General features: G+C 47.9%; 1 protein-coding gene across 6 annotated transcripts in view; it reads left to right on the forward strand.

Annotated features, from left to right (window-relative positions):
- DPF3 (double PHD fingers 3) overlaps positions 1–20,483 on the forward strand; it is a 303,432-nt gene that overhangs the window by 160,787 nt on the left and 122,162 nt on the right. For all 6 annotated transcript variants that reach the window (XR_006343955.1, XR_006343956.1, XM_043919911.1 and 3 more), the window contains exons 5-6: positions 2,909–3,004; positions 12,534–12,612. Coding sequence is in view for 4 of the 6 variants with exons in the window: in XM_043919911.1 (XP_043775846.1) it covers positions 2,909–3,004; positions 12,534–12,612 (175 nt within the window). In the remaining 2 variants the exon portion in view is untranslated. The remainder of the gene's footprint in view (positions 1–2,908; positions 3,005–12,533; positions 12,613–20,483) is intronic.

A 20,483-nucleotide genomic window follows, 5' to 3' on the forward strand; every position in this document is an offset into this window, starting at 1 on the left:
ATCACCGTTAAGACTGTTTAAGAGTCTCAGGGAGAAAAGTTATTTGAAAACGTGTTTGTTTTCCAGGTAATACCCTTGGCCAGGGAATGCAGGCATGTCCCGGGGGGTGAGCTGCATCTCTAACTGGACACAACTGCCCTGCTCTCCGGGTACAGGATGCCCCCTCTGCTTCCTGAGCTCTGAATACGAGTTCTGTTTGTGAGGAGCTCCTGGCTCCTCCTGTGCTGTGTAGGGAGGCATCTGGTGTCAGGGCCACGTCGCAGGAAACACAGAAACACGGGAAACGCCGCTGTCACATGTGAGGCCCGAAGCTCAGACCAGAGGTTCTAGAGATGCAGGGAGGCCGATGGGAAGAGGGAGGGAGAAGTCAGTTTCCTCCCAGATGTTGAGACTGTGCAGTGTGTCTGGGGACAAGTGCAACGGCCTTCCCCAGCTTTTGCCTTCTAACCCAGAGTCTATATGGTGGGTAATAGACTCCTTCATAATGAAACAAATTCGAATGGAGCCAGATTTGCACTGAGATGCCAGAGGCAATGACCTTTAAAGTCAAGACACTAGGAACTTACCATGATTAAATGACTTCAACACCCAGAAAGTTTGCAAGGTGGCTCTACAAAGAGCAACAGCACACCTTGCATTTATGCCACATCTTTTCACCGAAGCCTGCGGAGCACCTGGCTTGTCACTGTCCCGCCCGTGTTCCCCCTGATGGTTCAGGAAGCCAAGGTGCAGAGAGGCTGGGCTGCTTGCGCTGGGCCGTGACCAGCGTTCCCTAGCTGCGGGCCAGAGGTCGTGTCCAGCTGCTGCTGCTGCTTCTCTGTTAGGTGTCTATGGTTGGCCCAGAGAGCCTCAGTGCTTGGCTATGGCTTCCCATATAAACCTGGTAGAGAAGCCAGAGAAGGATTTATGATACCTGTTTTGAGTTCTTTGAGAGAGTTTGGTTAATTAGCAATATCCTGACCACAGTGATGGGAATGGAACTCTCTGACAAGAAGGCAGTGGGAGAAGGTCATTGGAAACTCACCCTGGGCTTCCTGCTTTGCGGGCAAGCCAAGGGCATGGCCCAGGAGGCCCCTTGAACAGTGACGGTGATACTAGAAATCAGTACCATGCATGCTGCCTTCTAAGCCTTTTCATAGCTTGTGCGATTGTCACACCATCACCATAGGACGGGTGGATGCCAATGTCCTGTATGACTTGGTGCCCGCCCACCTTTCTAGCATCATCTTATGCCAGTCTCTCCCCGAGCCACTGAGCGCTGGTCACACTGGCCTCCTCGTGCTCCCTGGACAAGCTATGTTCACCTCCTTGCTTTTGGGTGTCTGCTCGTGCTGTTCCCTGGAATTCTTTCCCTCCTCTTCTCCCCTCGGTCCCTGGTCCCAAGGTTAGCCCCTGTTCATCCTTTACGTCTCAACACCCCTTGTTCACTTCCTCAGGTGAGCCCTGCCTGACCTCAGATAAGGTAAAGTTTCTTTCTAACAGCCTCTCACAGCACCTTGAATTTGTCTGTCTCTGTTTCCATAGCAGTTGTAATTATATGGTTATGTATGCTGTTTGAATCTGTTTTCCTTGCATTAGGCTGGAGAGTCCACTGGGGCCAGGTCTATAGCCACACTGTGGCTGATCTAGGACAGCACCTACCAAGTAGTCAGCCCTAGATAAATGTTTGTTGATTGTCTGAATGAATGAGTTCCTATTTTGTAACTGGGGAACCTGAGGCATGAAGCAACGATGACTCTCCCAGGGTCACACAATCAGCTTACAAAGAAGCTCCTAGGACCCCTGACATGGAATCCGTGGGCTCCCCTTCCCCTTATCCCACTTCTACCCTGGGGGAGGGGGGGCTGGTCCTCTGCCTTAGTCTCTTATCCCTCCCTTAAACCTGGAGATACAGGTTTCCATTTTCTTGCCTCCCACCAAGTGAGCGAGGTGCTCAGGTCCTCTAAGAAGTATCATAATATGCCTTGGAATTCTCAGACACAAGAGCTAGGAGAGAAATGGAAACACTGAGCTGATGAACCTGACCTTGCTTTGGTTGTGGATTCTGTTGTATGATCTTGAGCAGTCGAAACTGTTTTCAGCCTCAGTTTGTTTACCTGTAATATGGAAGCTGGCTTCTCTGCCACAGTATGACTTGCAGGGCCATTGGAGAGAGAGAATTAAATTGAAGCTCTACTACAAGTGCTGTAAGGACAATCCATTTCTCTTAAAAGAACATAACAATGGGAGATGAGGAATAACACATTCATGTCAAATTCTGGTCAGATGGATAGGAAGTGACTTGTTTTCATCAAACTAGGCAGAATTCCAGAATGCCAGGGAAAGGAGAGACGTATTTTCAGGTCTTTGAGGTGGCCCTTGAGGAACAAAGGGAAAATTACATTAAAGTAAGCTTTGGAAAAGACCCTGATGCTGGGAAAGATTCAAGGCAGGAGGAGAAGGGGAAGACAGAGGATAAAATGGTTGGATGGCATCACCAACTCGATGGACATGAATTTGAGCAAGCTCCAGGACTTGGTGATGGACAGGGAAGCCTGGAGTGCTGCAGTCCATGGGGTCTTAAAGAGTTGGACACGACTGAGTGACTGAACTGAACTGAAGTTTTGACCAGACATCTTGGGCCTACATAGAAGAGTACCCTTACTAGAGTATTCTCTTTTTAGAAAACACTTTGTGGGCAAAAAGTGTTGAAAAGGTCAGTGTTCTGGGAGGACTTGGCTGGAAGGGTCTTGGGAGAGAGGGTCGTAATAGCCAGGAGCCCCAACTCCTGGCCGGCATTTTGGAGGCTGAGCCATGGCAGCATCTTCACTGTGTTAAAAAATAACAACAACAAAACAAAACATTACCCTCTGAGGATTTTCTCCTTTGTGCTTTATTTCTCAATGCTTCTATTTTCTTCTCATTTCAGAGGGTTTTAGAAAATGATGAAAATGTAGAAGAAGGAAATGAAGAAGAGGATTTAGAAGAGGATATTCCCAAGCGGAAGAATCGGACCAGAGGACGGGTAAGCTGGGGATGCCAGGAGGGAGGGAAGAGATCAGGGAGGTGGGGGACCTGCCAGACAACTGGACCCCAGATTCAGAATCCTGCTGCAGCTGGATAGAGAGTGTATCCATGGTCTTCCTCGCAGAACACCCAGAGAGGAAACGGCCAGAAGAGCTCTGATCCCAGGTGGTAACCTGCCAGAGTTTAGAGCTGGCTAGAGGGAGAAAAGTGGCAGAGAGCACAGCAAGGGGATGGGGAGGGTGAGGGTGAGGTCTGGGCGAGGGTAGAGGATGAGGAGAATGTGACTGCCAGCCCCATTCCTCAGTCATAGAAGAAGGCTGAAAGTGTCCTGTCCCTAGGGCTGCCCCAGCCTCACAGGTACTGCTTTGGCATACCTTTCACCAGGCAGAGAGCAGAAGCATACTGGGAAAGCATGCCAGGGCATAGCTGATGGTTCCCAGGCAGGTGTGGCAAGAGTTTTGGAGGTGTGTGGGCCTGGAATGTGGCAAGAAAAGGCCAGGAGCCTGGGGAATGGCAGATGGGAAATCCATGGTGGAAGGAATAAAAATATGAGGGTGACCCTTGAGGGGAGGGAGCCAAACCTGAGTGGCGCTATCAGGCATTAGGGGTGCCTCCAGAGTCCTCATGCTCAAGGCCAAAGGGGTTGTCTGTGGTCACCTTCAGGGGTCTGCAGGAGTATCTGAAAATAACCTGGTGGAGCGGGCATGGTGGGGATGAGCTGCTGCTTTCCGTCTGGAGAATTAGCGCTGTGAGGCTGGTCTGGCTCCTTCAGGCTCTGGATGGATGCTTACCCCTCCCCGGATGAAAGGCTAGTCCTGGATGCCCTCTGGGCTTGGGTCAAGTGGTGATCATGGCAAGGCTTTCTATTCCCGTGGCTCTTGAGTCTGAGCACACATCATAATCACCACGAGAGCCTATCGAAATGCAAATTTGCAGGATCCACTCCAGGAAGTTGTGATTTAGGAGGTCCGGGGTCAGGCCTGGAAGGCTGTATTGTAAGCAGGTTCCTCGGTGACTGGTGCAGGGGGCCCAGCAGTGCCCACTCTGAGCTACAGTGCTTTGACCTGGATAGGAGCTGGAATTTCTGTCTGGACGGGGCCGCCCGCTGATGCCACACACCATATAGGGTCACAACTCAGCTTCCTCCATGATCAATGCTTTGACATTCTTGTTTAATCTTTTCTTTACTCCCACTTTCAGTTGGTTTATATGTTTGTTTTTTTGTGTAGTTTTTTTTGTATGTGGAATATTTCAATGCAAGTCCTAGACATTTTTTTTTCATTTAACCTGTGCCATATCTTAATGTATATCTCTAACAGGCATCATTATCATACCTAATAAAAATAACTATTCTAATATCCTCCACCTTCCCTGCTGTCTCAGTCAGTAAAGAATCTTCCTGCAATGCAAGAGACCTGAGTTTGACCCCTGGGTCAGGAAAATCCCCTGGAGAAAGGAATGGCTACCCACTCCAGTATTCTTGCCTGGAGAATTCCATGGACAGAGGAGCCTGGTGGGCTACAGACCATGGGGTCACAAGAGTCGGACACGACTTAGTGACTAAACCACCACCATTCTGGTATCCAGTCCTTGGTCATTTTCCCCCTGATTTTCTCAAAAATGGCTTTGGCAGTTTGAAACTTGTCTTTTGCATTCTATAACATACTTCTTCCTTGCTACTATTCCCTGTCACATATATACTTTTTTTCCCCTCCATGCCTTTTATTTGTTGAAGAACTTGGGTGGTTGGTCTTGTGGAATTTTTCATATTCTAGAGTTGGCAGACTGGTGGTGTCTAATGTGTCCCTGGATCCTCTTTATTTCCTGAAATCTAGTGTTTTGATGAGAGACAATTAGATTGTGGATATTCATGTGTGTGTATGTATGTAAATACCTTTTTGGTGGGGCTCAACTCTTTCCTAGGTGTGATGTGTGTTTCTTATTGCTTCACATCTGGAGGCGTATGCTGTCCACTGGTTCTGACTTCAGTGGTAGTAAAACTGATCAGTGAATTTGGGTGTTGTCAGCCAGAACTCTCCTTAGAAAAGTGCCCCATCATGTTTTTACCTAGTCTTCTTAGTGGCCACGGATGAATTTGCCTGGACCCATGCCTTCATTAGGGGTTACAAAGTAATGAATGATCTAGTTCTATTGTTAAAGAAGACTTTAGAATGTGGGCTTTCTGGGCCTTTTGTGAACGCCAGTTGCTATATGCCTGCAGGTCAGTTTCCATCCCTTCTCTTAGCCCAAACCAAACTTACTCTAGTAGATGGTAGACAATGGTTGTTTTAATATTTCTACTCCCTGAAATCTAGGCATTGAACTTGCAGTCAGCAAATATGAATTAGGTGTCTTCTCTGTAAGAATACCATCAGAAGTAGCAGCAACAGTCGTCTGTACTGACTGTATACTTCCTATACATCAGGCAATGATGAGGCTCTTCACAATAAGAGCTACGTTACTGAAAGTGATGGTAGGTCCTTTATGCTGCATTTTGTATTTCTTCACTGTCCACTGGCCACCTGTGGCTACAAAACACTTGACATGTTGCTCATGCAAATTGAAATATGCTGTAGATGTAAAATATTCACCAGATTTCAAAGGTGGTGGTTTAGTCGCTCAATTGTGTCCAATTCGTGTGACCCCATGGACTGTAGCCTGCCAGACTCCTCTGTCCATGGGACTTCCCAGGCAAGAATACTGGAGTGGGTTGCCATTCCCTTCTCCAAGGGATCTGCCCAACCTGGGATCCAACCCGAGTCTCCTGCACTGCAGGTAGATACTTCATCGATTGAGCTACCAGGGAAGTCATAGATTTCGAAGACATAGTATAAAAAGAACGGTGACCATTTCATTAATGATTTTATATTGATTACACAGTGAAATAAAGATATTTTGGATACATTTGGTTAAATAAAATATATTACTAAAATTAATTTCATCTTTTTCTCTTTTCACTCTTTTCAAAAATGTGGCCATTGGAAAATTTAAAACGGCATGTGAACCCCATTGTATTTCTCTTGGTCAGCACTGCTTCTTTCTTTCCTATGAGTTGATATTATTACTTCTGGAGAGGTTAAGAATTTGTTCAAGGTTGTCCAACCCAGTAAGGAAGAAGTGAGGATTTGAACACAGGTCTGTACTTTCCCACTGGGTCACACATGGCTCAGTGCCCAGCATGTGGCCATTGGCCAGTTTGTTGAATGAATGGTTTAATGATAGGAAAAGAACAAAAAGTCTTATTTGAGCTTTCTGGGAGCTGAGAAAAGGCCTGAACACAGCAAGGGAGCTAGATGGGGCCTAGGCTAGTTCTGGGCCCATCCATGCTGGCTGAGGGGCAGTCAAATGGCTCTACATTGTGCGGTAACATGGTGGACATGTCACCCATGGTGGGAACCATGGAAGGACCTAAAAGTTACAGGTGTGCCTGCCTGTGCTGGAATAAAGAGTGGAGACTGCTTCATGCACAACCTCAAAGAAGCTACCCTTTAACATGTATTCAAGCCGCTGCTGGCGCCTGGTGGACAGTCACTCCCGTTTCTGTTGTCAGGACTGAGATGCAGTCTATGGCTGTCTCAGTGTGTGGTCCCTGGGCTTCAGCATCAATGTCACCTGGGAGCTCATTAGAAATGCAGATACCAGACTCCACCCCAGTTGGGCTGCATTGGAGTCTGCACTCTAACGAGACCACCAGATGCTCTGTGTGTTCATAGAAATCAGGGCTAAGGTAGTGATGGCTAGAACAGTCTCTACCTTGTCTGAACCCTGAGTTCAAATCCCAGTTCTACCACTTACTAGAGTTTTGGTCAATTATGTAACCCCTGTGACCTTGACCAAATAACGTAAGTACTGTGGGCCTCAGTTTCTTCGTCATTAAAATTGAGTTAGTAATTCACAACCGATTTTGAGTGCTTAATAAAGGTGAAATATTATTAGGAGAGTGTAAGCAAAGGGAATAGCTCTCTGACTTTGGCAGTGGAGATTCCCTGAGAGGTGAGAGAAATTTAGGCCCAACAATTAATAATTGGCCCTAGTCTTTGGTAGCTTTAATGCAACAATAAGCCCTACTGTAAGTCTATGGTAACTTTAGCCGAACAATCAAAGCTCTTTAAAATTCATGAAATTCCTGTGAGTCATCCACGTGAGTGTTATCAATCAGTTGATCAATCAGTAAGTGTTTATGATGCAGTATGGTGTAGTCCAGTGCTTCTCAAACTTTAATGTGCATATAAAGCACCTGGTAATATTGTTCAAGCGTAAATTCTGATGCAGTAGGTCTGGTTGGTGGCGACTGAGATTTTGCTCGATTAGCAGTATCCCAGACGATGTCAGTGCTGCTGGTCTGAGCACTCCACTTTAAATACCAAGAGTGTAGAACAGTAGTTCTCAATATTTATTTGGTCTCAGGGATTCTTTACTCAAAAATCACTGAGAGCCCCCAAAGCTGTTGTTCTGATGGCTTATAACCAGTGATACTTCCCATATTAGAAACAGAAAAATGTTAAACTTAAGAGTATACCAGCACATAGACTGATGACATCATTGTGTTGTGTAGCCCCTGGAAAACTCCACTATGCACCTGTGGGAGGATGAGAGTGAAAACTTTCAAATAACACTTTAGGACTATTACAAAAATAGTTTTGACATCAGAGACTCCCTGAAGGGGTCTCAGCGACTCCCAAGGATCTCTGGACCACTATTTGAGAACAACTGGTACAGAGCAACTAATTTTCTGCTTGGGACTGAGTCTGTACTAGTTGAGAATCTTTTAGTTGTAGAAAACTCAATGGGTTAAGCAAAAATGGAAAGTATTTGAAAAGCTGCTGAGCTATTGCACCAGATTTGAGCAATTTTTGAAGGTTCAGATAGGACCAGAAAGTGGCAGGGATTTAGGACAGGGAAAAAGTAAGGAACCCAGGCGGTTTCTGGTCTTTACTCCTTCCTCCTTTATCCTTCTCTCACAAGACTGCCTCTTCTGCTTCTCTGTGCATGTGGCCCCATAGTTCCTGAATTTATGGGTCCCTAGTTGAAGTGATCTGTACTAACTAGAGTCACTATTTTCCAATTTGAAGTCTGTTGGAGGTAGAATCTGATTGGCCCAGCTTGGGTCATATGTCTACTTCTGAGTCAGCCAATCAACAGTGGCCAGTGGGGCAGGGCCATGTGATACAATCATGGCTGCCATGGCCCACCAGTGTGTGAATGGGAGGTGGAGTGGAGAGGAGTGGAGTGAGATGGGCAGTTCTCAGAGGGGGAGAGTGGTTTCTTTGGATATCAGTCTCAAAGTCTTCTGTAACAGATTCTGGAAATCTGGGCCTCTGTCTTCCCCTGGCTCTGTGACTATGGGCAAGTCATGAGCCTTTTCTGAACCTGTTTCTTCAAGTACCAAATGGGAATGATACTAGATGGTTAAACTCAGATGGTATTGTAGGAATTAACTGTGATAATATATAAGAAAGAACTTTGGTTGCTGTGTGCCCTGCATAGTACTAAGTGTCAGGGGTTATAATAAAATATGGAGTGTCATCTTTGCTCTCCGGGACCTTGGAATTAAATTGAGGAGAAAATGCTAATAGTCATGATACAATTAGAAAGCAGCAGGCTTCTGACTGTGCACTTACCAAATGCAATAAGAGTTCAGAGGAAAGAGAAATCAACTGGGCAAGGACGGGAAATAATTTATTGAGTACTTCCTGTAGACCTAGCATTGTCCCCTGTGGTTTCACACCCCCTTAGCTCTACAACAAATCTGCAATAAAGATGTTGCTCTGCCCATTTTACAACTGAGAAAACTGACACTTAGACAAGTAACTTGTCCAAAAACCCATGCTAGCGTTTAAAGATATGTCCGTCTGACTTTAAAACTGATGCTTTACTCCTTAGTGTGACAAAAGGAAGATTCTTGGAGGAGTGGCATGTTAACAAGGCTAAAGCATGGACCAGATGTGGCTTGGCAGAGCAGAGGCTGATCCATGACAGAGATCAATCAAAACAAAGACTTGGATTTAGCATGAGCATGAGGTGATTGTGGTAGAGTTGGTATTAGGATATCATTGGCTAAATCAGTAGGCTTCGGGTGGCCGTGACTGAGTATGTGATTGAATGGATGACCATGGGCTCCTGTCCTCCACTCCTTTTGTCTCATGAGTCTGAGTATCATGCAGGATGCATTGGGTAGGGCAATGCAGAGGTAGAACCCTAGCTGGTGAGTTCTTTGAGCAGCTCAAGGGTTAACTGATGCCCCTGACTTAAGATATGGAGTAAAAGGGAAATGCAAAGCCTAACATGTCCTTTGAAGGAAGACACAATACCAGTTGGATACAGAGAATGAAGGAGAAGAACCAAAGACAATTAGCTTACTTACTGACTGGTGGATTGATTCATTTATTCAGCAAATATTTATTAAGTGCTGTTTAGGTGGCTGGCCCTGTGCCAAGTTCCAAGTATAATGGTGGCCCAAATAGATGCATTTTCCACCCTTACGTGGGGGAAACAGAAAACCAGCAAGTACACCAACAAATATATAGTATAACATTATGTGTACGTACTTAGTTGCTCAGTCATGTCCGACTCTTTGTGACCCCCTGAACTGTAACCTGCCAGGCTCCTCTGTCCATGGGATTCTCCAGGCAAGAATACCAGTGAAAGGTAAAGTGAAAGTCACCCAGTCATGTCCAACTCTTTGTGACCCCATGGACTATAGAGTCCATGGAATTCTCCAGGCCAGAATACTGGAGTGGGTAGCTGTTCCCTTCTCCAGGGGATCTTCCCAACTCAGGGAATGAACCCAGGTCTCCCACACTGCAGGTGGATTCATTACCAGCTGAGCCACCAGGGAAGCCCAAGAATACTGGGGTGGGTAGCCTGTCCCTTCTCCAGCAAATTTTCCTGATGCAGGAATCGAACCGGAGTCTCCTGCGTTACAGGTGGATTCTTTACCAACTGAGCTACTAGGGAAGCCCTTAAGAATACTGGTAGTTACTCCCTTCTCCAGGGGATCTTCCCAACCCAGGGATCAAACCTGGATCTCCTGCAGTGCAGATGGATTCTTTACCATCTGAGCGTCCAGGGAAGCCCAGTATGAAGCAAGATAATGCTAAGTGCTGTGACATGAAGTGGGACGGAAGGCATGAGTGAACATACATTGGTCAGGAGGGCTTCTCTGAGGAGGTGACATGTGAGCAAGACAAGTAGGATTTCAAGTTTCCAGGCTTGATATGTTGCAGGAGATTGGAAGAGTGCTTCCCTGATAGCTCAGTTGGTAGAGAATCTGCCTGCAATGCAGGAGACCCTGGTTCAATTCCTGGGTTGGGAAGATCTGCTGGAGAAGGGATAGACTACCCAAACCAGTATTCTTGGGCTTCCCTTGTGGCTCAGCTGGTAAAGAATCCGCCTGCAATGTGGGAGAGCTGGGTTTGATCGCTGGGTTGGGAAGATCCCCTGGAGAAGGGAAAGGCTACCCACTCCAGTATTCTGGCCTGGAGAATTCCATGGACTCTATAGTCCATGGGGTGGCAAAGAGTCAGACACAACTGAGCAACTTTCACATACATACATACCAGCCACTGGAGGCATCCCTGGCCTGTGTCCTTGATGCCCTGGAGCCACAATCCCTATTTGCAGTTGAGGAAACTGAGGTGCAGGGAGAGAGTGGGAGTGTTATCAAGCCCTGGCTCTCGACGGGCCCCCCTCCCTCTCGGGCTGCTCCCAGTCCCGGCTCTCCTCCTCTCCTCCCTGGCGGGCGGGAAGTATTTTTAGTCTCCCGAGCCCCTCCCTGGGTCTGCCTTTGCCTTGTCATTCTGCTTGACTTGCTTTCACCTGCTCCGAGGCGGCTGTGACAGGGCTGCGGGCTGCGCACGTCAAGCTGTCCCCGGCTTCTCCGAGGGGACGTCGTGGAGGGGGCGCGGGCAGCTGAGGGTGACCACCCTCAACGTGGGCAGGGAGGGAAGCCTGTCAGTGCCTCGGGGTGGAGGGGGTGGCTGCCAGGGCCGCACAGCTCCCTCTTGGGGTCAACTCTGCGTAATGAGGGCGAGGGGAGGGGGCTGCTGGCTCGTGGGGTGGGCAGGGATGGTGGGGGCTCGGGGAGGCCAGGCGGGAAAGCACCCTGGAGGGGAGGAGAGGAGGGAGGGAGGATTCTGTAATTTGTTTTGGAGAGAGACAAGCGAGGAGGTGGTGGCTGCCGTAGCTTGGCAGGTGGTTGTTGATTGTGAACTGTGTGTGTTTGGGGGCAGGGTGTACATCATGCGACTGGGGTACAGGCCTTTCCGCTATGATGTCCCCAGGGAAAGTGTGTGTGTGTGCGTGTGTGTGTGTGTGTGAGAGCACCTCAGGCCTTTTGACTCTGAAGCCCCCCCCCACCCCGGGACCACTTTTCCAGGCCAGGTCCCGGTTGCCCTGCATACCAGGTGCTGCCGTGTTTTATTCCTCATCCACTGTACCTTCCTGCCTCTGTCCCCAAAGACCCCAGCGGGCCCTTAACCTGCTTGAGAGTTTAGTGCTACTCATTACCAGAGAATGACCCGGAGGAGGCGAGGGTGCTACCCACGTGGCCGCTGTAGGACTCACAAAGGTCTAAAAATAAACCCTGCCATGTTCTCGTAGCCACTGTCCCAGGGCTGCCGAGCTGCCAGCTCCCTCTCTGGCTGCTCTTGTCAATCCTTGGAGGTGGAGCCCACCCCTCCACTCCCTCACCCCAACCCTCCACCCCCCCGCCCCGATGATGCTGGCCCTTTCTGGGAGATGCACACACGGCGGGGGTGTCAAGAGTCCAGCCCCAGGAGACTTTGAGGTGTCAAGGTCTTGGCCACTGGCTGGAGACCAGAGGCAGACCACACAGGGAGGCCTCAGCAGGCGCCCACCCCGTGGAGTAGGCTGAGCAAGTGGGGAGGGGAGCGCCCCACGGGCCTGGGCTCCTGCCCCAATTCTGGACCTGGCTCGCTTTCGAGACACTTTAGCTGGAGGGGGATGTGAACACAGGAGTCTGGGGTGATGGCTGCATGCTCACGCTACTTGCTCTCATTTTCCCACCATCTTGGCTGGGTTTGGAGCGGGTTTGGCATCCACATGTGGTGTCAGCAAACCTGGGGCTAAGGAGTTGGAGGAAGAGGTCCTGGGGGCAACAGTAGAGGATGGGAATTCTGACTGCCCAAGGCTCTGGAGTCAGTGTCTTGAGTTTACATCCTGGCTCAGCTCTTAGTGACCAAGTGACCTTGGGTGAGCTACTTCACACCTCTGTTGCCTCAGTCTTCTCATCTGTAAAATGGAGATAATAGTAGCACCTGCTTTTCGGAGTTGTGAGGATTTAATGAAGTGATACAAGTGAGTTGCTGAGTCATCTGGGCAAGTTACTTAGCCTCTCGGGGCCTCAGTTTCCTGATCCGTAAAGTGGGGTTGGTATAGGTTTGAGTGAAGTATAAGGTTGAATAAGGAGATCCAGGTGAAGCACTCAGGGCCTTACAGAACACACGCTGGGGAACCATAGTGATTGTCAGCATAACAAGCACCCTGATATTCCCATGTCTCCCCAGGCCCGTGGCTCCGCAGGTGGCAGGAGGAGGCACGACGCCGCCTCGCAGGAAGACCATGACAAGCCTTACGTCTGTGACAGTAAGTACAGCAGATGCCACCTTCCTGCCGCGGGCCCCCACCCTTCCCTGAGCTGCTCCAGCCCTGGGCTTGCTGGCTTCTCCTCTCGGGCCCAGACCTCAGTTTGCCTGCTGGCTGCCACCTCACTGCAGTCACACCTGACCTCCTCTGGCAGCTCCCCCAGGCCTGGTGTTGCTGCAGGAGGGAGAAGCCAGGCTGGGAGGCCTCCTTGCCCTGTATTCCTTTCCCTGCAGTGGCCTCCTTTATGGTTTTCCTCTGGCTCCCTCTCTTTCACTCTCTCTGTCTCTGTAAGGTTCATCCTCTATTTCTTTTTCTGTTTCAGAGAATTACAAACAAAAACATAACTCAAAATCCTCCAACAGAGGTGCTTGGCTCCGGCGGCTTTTCATTTGTTTCTCTTTAATTTCCTCTCTCTCCTTTCTTTCTCTCTCTCCTGTCCTAGGTAAGGCAGGTTATGAATCTTTCTCTGACAATGACTTAGTTTAATAAATGTCCCACGATCCATCTCCAGCCTTTCTCACTGGCTTCAGGAGCATCTTTGGACAAGTGACTCCCCGGCTCTGGGGTTTAGGGTCTGCAGACAGAGCTGGGGAAGGACTTCGGGGGGCCGAGCTTCAGGAACAGTGGCAGCAGGTGGACCTGGGAGACCTGCAGCTTTCGGAGGGACTGCCGTCAGCCTGAGAGAGCTTTGTCTTTCTCACCCACCAGAGAGCACTGGGCGGTGGGTTTAGATCCTTGCCCTAGTTATCTCCTCACCAGATCGGGCACCATCTGCTCGCTCCATGGCAGGGGCGGCCCTCGAAACCGCACTCCCTGACCATCTTCCCTTCCTGCCTTCTCTCTGAGGATGCAGCGCTCTGCCACAGGCTGTGGTGGGACCAGTGAGGCTGGGCTGGGCACAGTGGTCCCTCGGGTGCCCCACCTGCCCTGCCGGTGTCTGCGGTCGCTATGAAGGCAGGACACCCCAAAGGAGACAGGGCGGGGGCACAGGCAGTGCATCGGGGGTGCCGCGCATTTCCTCCCTCTTTGCTGGCCTCTTTTGATTTCCACAAGGTGTTCTGTGCCTGGTGGGGTGACAGCTGGTTGGAGAACATTTTGCTAGAAGAACTCAAACTCCATGACCCCCATTTGACTGTTTAGTACACCATGCAGATGACAGTCCTGAGACGAGTCCTGCAGGTAACATCGTCTCCATCCCCAGGTGTGCGTTCAGGATGAGGAGGGAGCAAGGCATGGGGTCTGATGTCTCTTGGCAGTGCCGGGAGGTGCCTGCTTCCTCCTGGGTCTTGCTTCCTGGAAAGCGTTCAGTTTTGTTCTGACGCATAAAAGCCCAAGCATGCTAGCCCCTCGGGAGACTGGTTCAAGGCTGGGAAGGGTGCTTCAGACGCCCCGGCAGCAGGCTTTCCCGCTGTGTCTGGCCGGAGCAGCCCAGCTCTCAAGAATGCCAAGAGCTGCTTAGGAACTGGGGCATTGCGGCTCCATTCCTCTTTTAAAAGCCTGCATTTTCTTAGGTGATTTTCTGCGCCCCCCCCGACAGTGGGGTTACCTTTTGCTCTGTCTCTCCAGCTGTCTTCAGGTTCCCAGCCCATGATAATCCCAGACACACCCGTGCACCCCTATCCATCCTCCCCAGGGTTCCTGCCTTCACTGCTTTGTCTCCGAGGTCTGCCTCTTTAGCATTAAATCCAGGACGTGCCCTTTGCGGATGTCCCCACCTGGCCTGGCCCACACCCTCTCCCCCAGCTCCCGTGGCTTTGTTTAGGGGCTCTCAGAGCCGTTTGCTGTTTCCTCTTCCCTTCCCCATGGGATCTCCTCCTCCTCCTGTGCTCCCTGTGACGCGTGGGATGCCCGATTCAGGCTTTCTGGAAGTCTCTGCAGTTGGTTCTGCCTACACAGGCCTCCGTTTTCCTCCCTCGTTGGAACAAGGTCCACCGCGGAATGCCCTTCTCCAGCCTGGCTCTCTTAGGAAACTCTGCGGCAGCTCAGTGATTAATAGACTTTATTTTTATCTGGTGCCCTTCAGACATGTGATCCTTTGGGATAGGAATGACCTTTGGAGAGGTCGCAAGGCCCACCTCCCACCCCCGATCTGAGCAGGGAATGCTTTTAATAATCTCTAATGCATCCTAAGTAGAGAGGTGTCTGGTCAACTCCTCGAATGTCCCCAGGGATGGTGTTACCATAAGCTGCCCTTTCTTCCATGATTCCAACTGTGCTTTGAATGATTGTTTTTTTCCCTTAATAGGAGCTGAAATTTTTCTTTCCTACAGGCCCGCTTAGCTTTGTGCATCTTTTCCCAACCAATAGGCACATTCAGCATTTCATCTGTGCTGGAGGCCCTCTTAACATCTCCTGGTATTCTTGGTTTACCTAGGAACACATCACATAATTTCTGTGCTGGCCTGCTCTGAATCCCCTTCCAGGTTTAATTTAAACTCAGCACTCTCATTGAAAGTAGTACCAAGGCCAAGTGGTTCAAAGAGTAACAGACACATTTCCTTGTTTATTTTACACATCGGCTCTTAGCACCACCCGCATCTGTAGAGAGCAGAAGTAATTGGCCACCCTACTGCACTGTGCACCATCTCAACCACTTCCCACTCGGTGCCTGTCCTGACCCCCGGGCTAGTGCCTCTCCAGGTGTGTGCTCTTTTCTACTTATGCATTTGATTATTCCTTCTTCCATAAATCACTCTGCATTCAGCCCTATTGAGTTTCCATAAAGAGATACAATAATATGTGACTTCAATATACAAGATTCAATAAAGGTAAATTTAAAGACAGTGCCCAGTAGTTAAATTTCATTCTTCACAGATTCGCAATCCCTGCCACTTTTGTATTGTGTGTGGTTTGATTTGCATAATCCCCACTGCATATTTCGAGTTATTTATGAAAATATTAGGCCACCTTGGACCCCACCACCTCTTCTCAGGTTTCTGTGGAGTAGTTGTAGCTATTTTTTTCAGGTGTGATTGTATTTAACCCTTCCTGGTATCTATTCCTATAGTCATCCTGCGCTGTTCTTGGTCCAAGGTTCCCTTTCAAGATGAGTGGTTGAAATATTATCTTACCTGCTAACTTCAAGTGATGGATAGTTTTCTTGTTACCTTTCACTCAGTCCTTGAATTTATTCCATCTCAGGGAAATATTCAATCATCTAAACATAATTTATTTTTTACCCAATCCTTCATTTTCCAGCAAGTAACCAATCTCTATTAATTATCCTGAAAGTCTACCCAGCTTCAGGATTAAAGCTCTCTTTCTTCCCTTTTAATCTCTTGCTGAAGGGGAGAAAGTGTTCAATCCCTTCAAGTAAAGAACCTGCACAAGACTTTGTAGGAAAGGCTGTTGGTGTTGGTCAGAGTGTGGGCCTGGACGACCTGTGCAGAGATAACTGAGATGTTATTAAACCTGCATCTTTAGAGAGCTTCTCAGGGGATACTTAGGAATACTGGGAATGATTCTTCTACTTCATTCAGATCTGAAGGCTTCTGGCCTGTGACTGATCAGCCCTTTTATTATCCCCTGCTTTTTGCATCTGAATGTTCTGGAGGCTCCGGGAATTCTCCAGGCAGAGTGTCACTGACTTGCATTTCTGTTTTAGTTGTTCTCTTTAGAATCTTTCCTGTTCTTTCAACATTGTTATAAAACTCAGTAGTCTAATATAAAATTCAGCAACCCAGCAGTTGACTTTAATTTACTCGATAACTTTAAATCCCAGTAATATAATTTACTCCCTTTTATAGGTGGGATGATGACAGAGGATAGATCTGTGTGAGAAATCCTTGGGTTTGAGCCACTAGAGTATCTTAAAGATCATTTCAGGCATTTGCCACTTTGCTTTCTAACTGTTCCCAGTCCTGGATTTTCTCTGCATCACTACAGCAGACTCCTGCTGAGAGACTCACTTTTCCATTTTCTTGGGGCTTCCTTGATAGCTCAGTTGGTAAAGAATCCAGTTGCAATGCAGGAGACCCTGGTTTGATTCCTGGGTCGGGAAGATCCCCTGGAGAAGAGATAGGCTACCCCCTTCAGTATTCTTGGGCTTCCTTCATGGCTCAGCTGGAAAAGAATCCGCCTGCAATGTGCAAGACCTGGGTTCGATCCCTGGGTTGGGAAGAGCCCCTGGAGAAGGGAAAGGCTCCCCACCCCAGTATCTGGCCTGGAGAATTCCATGGACTGTATAGTCCATGGGTCACAAAGAGTCAAACACGACTGAGCGACTTTCGCTTTCACGTGTTCAAGGAGCATCATGGGAAAGAGGATGGTGGTGATGGGATGATTTTTAGGAAGAGGGAGAATATTTGTCTCTAAGTTTCAGTCATTTAGGGAGGAACAATGCACCCATTTGCCCTCCTGCGGGGCACAATAGAAGTGATTTGTGAAGTTATTATTTTCTTTCTCTATTTTTAAAGAAATTTTCTTTAAAAAGTTAATTTAAATTTAATTACATTGTAGGAAAAGCACTTAGACTGAGACCTACCCTGTTAAATTTTTAAGTGAACATTATATGCTGAATATGCTGAATTATATGTTGAATAGGGGCACATTGTTGTATAGCAGGTCTTTAGAGCTTGCTCGTCTTGCTTGATGGAAACTTTATGCTTGTTAATTAGCGATTTCCTATCACCCATTCCCCACCAGCCCCTGGCACTACCATTCCAGTCTTTGATGCTATGGATTTGACTACTTTAGATAACTCATATAGATAGAATCATGCCATAGCTGTCTTTCTGTGCGGTGCTGTGCTTAATCCCTCAGTCATGTCCTACTCTTTGTGACCCAATGGACTGTAGCCTGCCAGGCTCCTCTGTCCGTGGGGATTCTCCAAGCAAGAATGCTGAAGTGGGTTGCCATGCCCTCCTCCAGGGGATCCTCCCAACCCAGGGATCAAACCCTGGTCTTCCACATTGCAGGCAGATTCTTTACCATCTGAGCCATCAGGGAAGCCCATTTGTCTCTCTAGGACTGGCTTATTTTGTTTAGCACAATGTTCTTAAGGTTCATCGATGTTATTGTATACTGAATAATGCGATATTCCTCTTAAGGGATGACTAGTATTCCATTGTGTATGTGTACACATTTCTGTATCCATTCATTCTTGGTTGGACATTTAGGTTGTTTCCACATATTGGCTATTGAGAAAATTGCTGCAAACATAGGAGCGCTAATATCTCTTTGAATTATTGATTTCAACTCTTTTGGATAAATACCCAGACGTGGGACAGCTGGATCACTTGGTAGTTCTACTTTCAATTTTTTAAGGAAACTCTGTACTGTTTTCCACAGCAGCTGCACCATTTGTCATTCCCACCAACAGTGCACCAGGGCTCCTACTTCCCCACATTCTCACCAACACTGTCTTTTGCTCCCAGCCTTTTCTGATTATGGTGATAGCGTCTGCTAATGGGTGCTTACGTGTGCAGAACATGGTGCTAAGCATTTTATATACATGCTTCTATAAATCCCAGTGCCAACCTAGAGAGGCAGGGATGATTGAGCTCACTTTACTGAAAAGAAATAGGCTCAGAGAGGTGAGGGGACTTGTCCAAGGTCACACAGCTAGTTAATGCTAAACATGGGGTGTGAATCCTGTTTCTCCAGCTCCAGAATGGACACACCCCAAGACATCTCTGCACAGACTGCTGGCTAATATGCCCTCCTCCACACTGATAGAGAATTTGCTTCTGTGTGGATCATGGCAAACTGTGGAAAATTCTTAAAGAGGTGGGAATACCAGACCACTGCACCTGTCTCCTGAGAAACCTGTATGTAGGACAAGAAGCAACAGTTACAACCAGACATGGAACAATGGACTGGTTCCAAATTGGGAAAGGAGTATGTCAAGGCTGTATATTGTCACCCTGCTTATTTAACTTATATGCAGAGTACATCATGCAAAATGCTGGGCTGGATGAAGCACAAGCTGGAATCAAGATTGCCAGGAGAGATATCAACAACCTCAGATATGCAGATGATACTGCTCTACAGGCAGACAGCAAAGAGGAACTAAAGAGCTTCTTGATGAGAGTGAAAAAGCTGGCTTGAAATTCAACATTCAAAAAATGAAGACCATGGCATCTGGTCCCAGCACTTCATGGCAAATAGATGGGGAAAAAAATGGAAACAGTGACAGATTTTATTTTCCTAGGCTCCAAAATCACTGCAGACTGCGACTGCAGTTTTGAAATTAAAAGGCGCTTGCTCCTGGGAAGGAGAGCTACGAAACAGCTAGACAGTGTATTAAGAAGCAGAAACTTCACTTTGCCGACTAAAGTTTGTATAGTCAAAGCTATGATTTTTCCAGTAGTCAGGTATGGATGTGAGAGTTGAACCATAAAGAAGGCCAAACGCTGAAGAATTGATGCTTTCAAATTGTGGTGCTGGAGAAGATTCTTAAGAGTTGCTTGAAGTGCAAGAGATCAAACCAGTCAATCCTAAAGGAAACCATCCCTGAATATTCATAGGAAGAACTGATGCTGAAGCTTCAATACTTTGGCTACCTGATGTGAAGAGCCGACTCATTGGAAAAGACCCTGAAGCTGGGGAAGATTGAAGGTGTGCTGTGGTCCATGGGGTGGCAAAGATTTGGACACGACTTAATGACTACAGAACAGCAATAACAAATACGTCTTGCTCCACACTGAAAGAGACTTTGGTTCTCCTGAAAGCTGAGGAAACAACATGCTTTAACAATAAATGAATGAGCAAGCACGCTTTATTTATGAGGTGAGGCTCTGTCCACTGTCGACAGACGGCTTCCCGGTGTCAGGTTGGCAAGCTGGAATCAGGTAGTAATTATAGCTGAAGTGGAATGGAATAGTTTACATAATTTTGAGCCTTTTCAATTTAAACCTATTAAAATCATTCTACCTCCCATCCCTAACTGGGTTATTAGGATAGATTAGAGACAGAAGGCTCACAGATGTGATGGAAGCCCTCCTGGGAACTTGACTCACCTCTGGGTCTTGTCAGTCTCAACTTGGTCCCCATATGAGCAAGAACTTTGTCCCCTACCACCCTCACCCCACTGATGTGTAGTTTTGATTGTGTGGCCCATGACTTCACTGTGTTGCCTCCCTTCTAGAAACCTGGTGGGCTTGTAACTCTGTCCAGTTGGGCCAGTATCAGAATAGGGCTTGGGTCTTCTGGGTGGTAGACCCCAGGGAGAATGTTTGGGACAAAAAGCAGGATCTGGGGTTAGACCTTGATCTACCTTGATTCCATCCCTCAAGTGGGCTATGACACCACTTTTCTCATTTGTCAATGATGGGAAGAGCTCCTTTCTTTTTTTTTCCTTTTGAAAATATTATTTATTTACTTTTGCTGTACTGGGTCTTCATTACTGTGCATGGGCTTTCTCTAGTTGCAGCGAGCAGGGTCTGCTCTCCAATTATGGTGCCCAGGCTTCTCATTGCAGTGGCTTCTCTTGTTGCGGAGCATGGCTTCACATGTTGTGGTGCTCAGGCTTCATTAGTTGTGGCTCCCGGGCTCCAGAGCACAGACTTAATAGTTGTGGCGTACAGGTTTCATTGTTCCGTGGCATGTGGGATCTCCCTGGATCAGGGATTGAACCTGTATCTCCTGAGTTGGCAGGATGATTCTTTACTACAGAGCCACCAGGGAAGCCCTGGGAGCTCCTTTTTAAAAAAAAAATTAAAAAAATAAAAGTCTGTGCTGGATCTTAGTTGTGGCATGCGTGATCTAGTTCCCTGACCAGGGTTCAAACCTGGGCCCCCTGCATTGCAAGTGCGGAGTCTTAACCACTGAACCACCACAGAAGTCCCAGCTCCTTTCTTGAGTCTCTAGACCTCCTTAGTCAGTCGCCTTCCCCCCATCATGGGCTCCTTTCTTCCCAGGCTTAGCAGTGA

Source organism: Cervus elaphus, chromosome 12 (assembly GCF_910594005.1).
Source record: "Cervus elaphus chromosome 12, mCerEla1.1, whole genome shotgun sequence".
Lineage (NCBI taxonomy): Eukaryota > Metazoa > Chordata > Mammalia > Artiodactyla > Cervidae > Cervus > Cervus elaphus.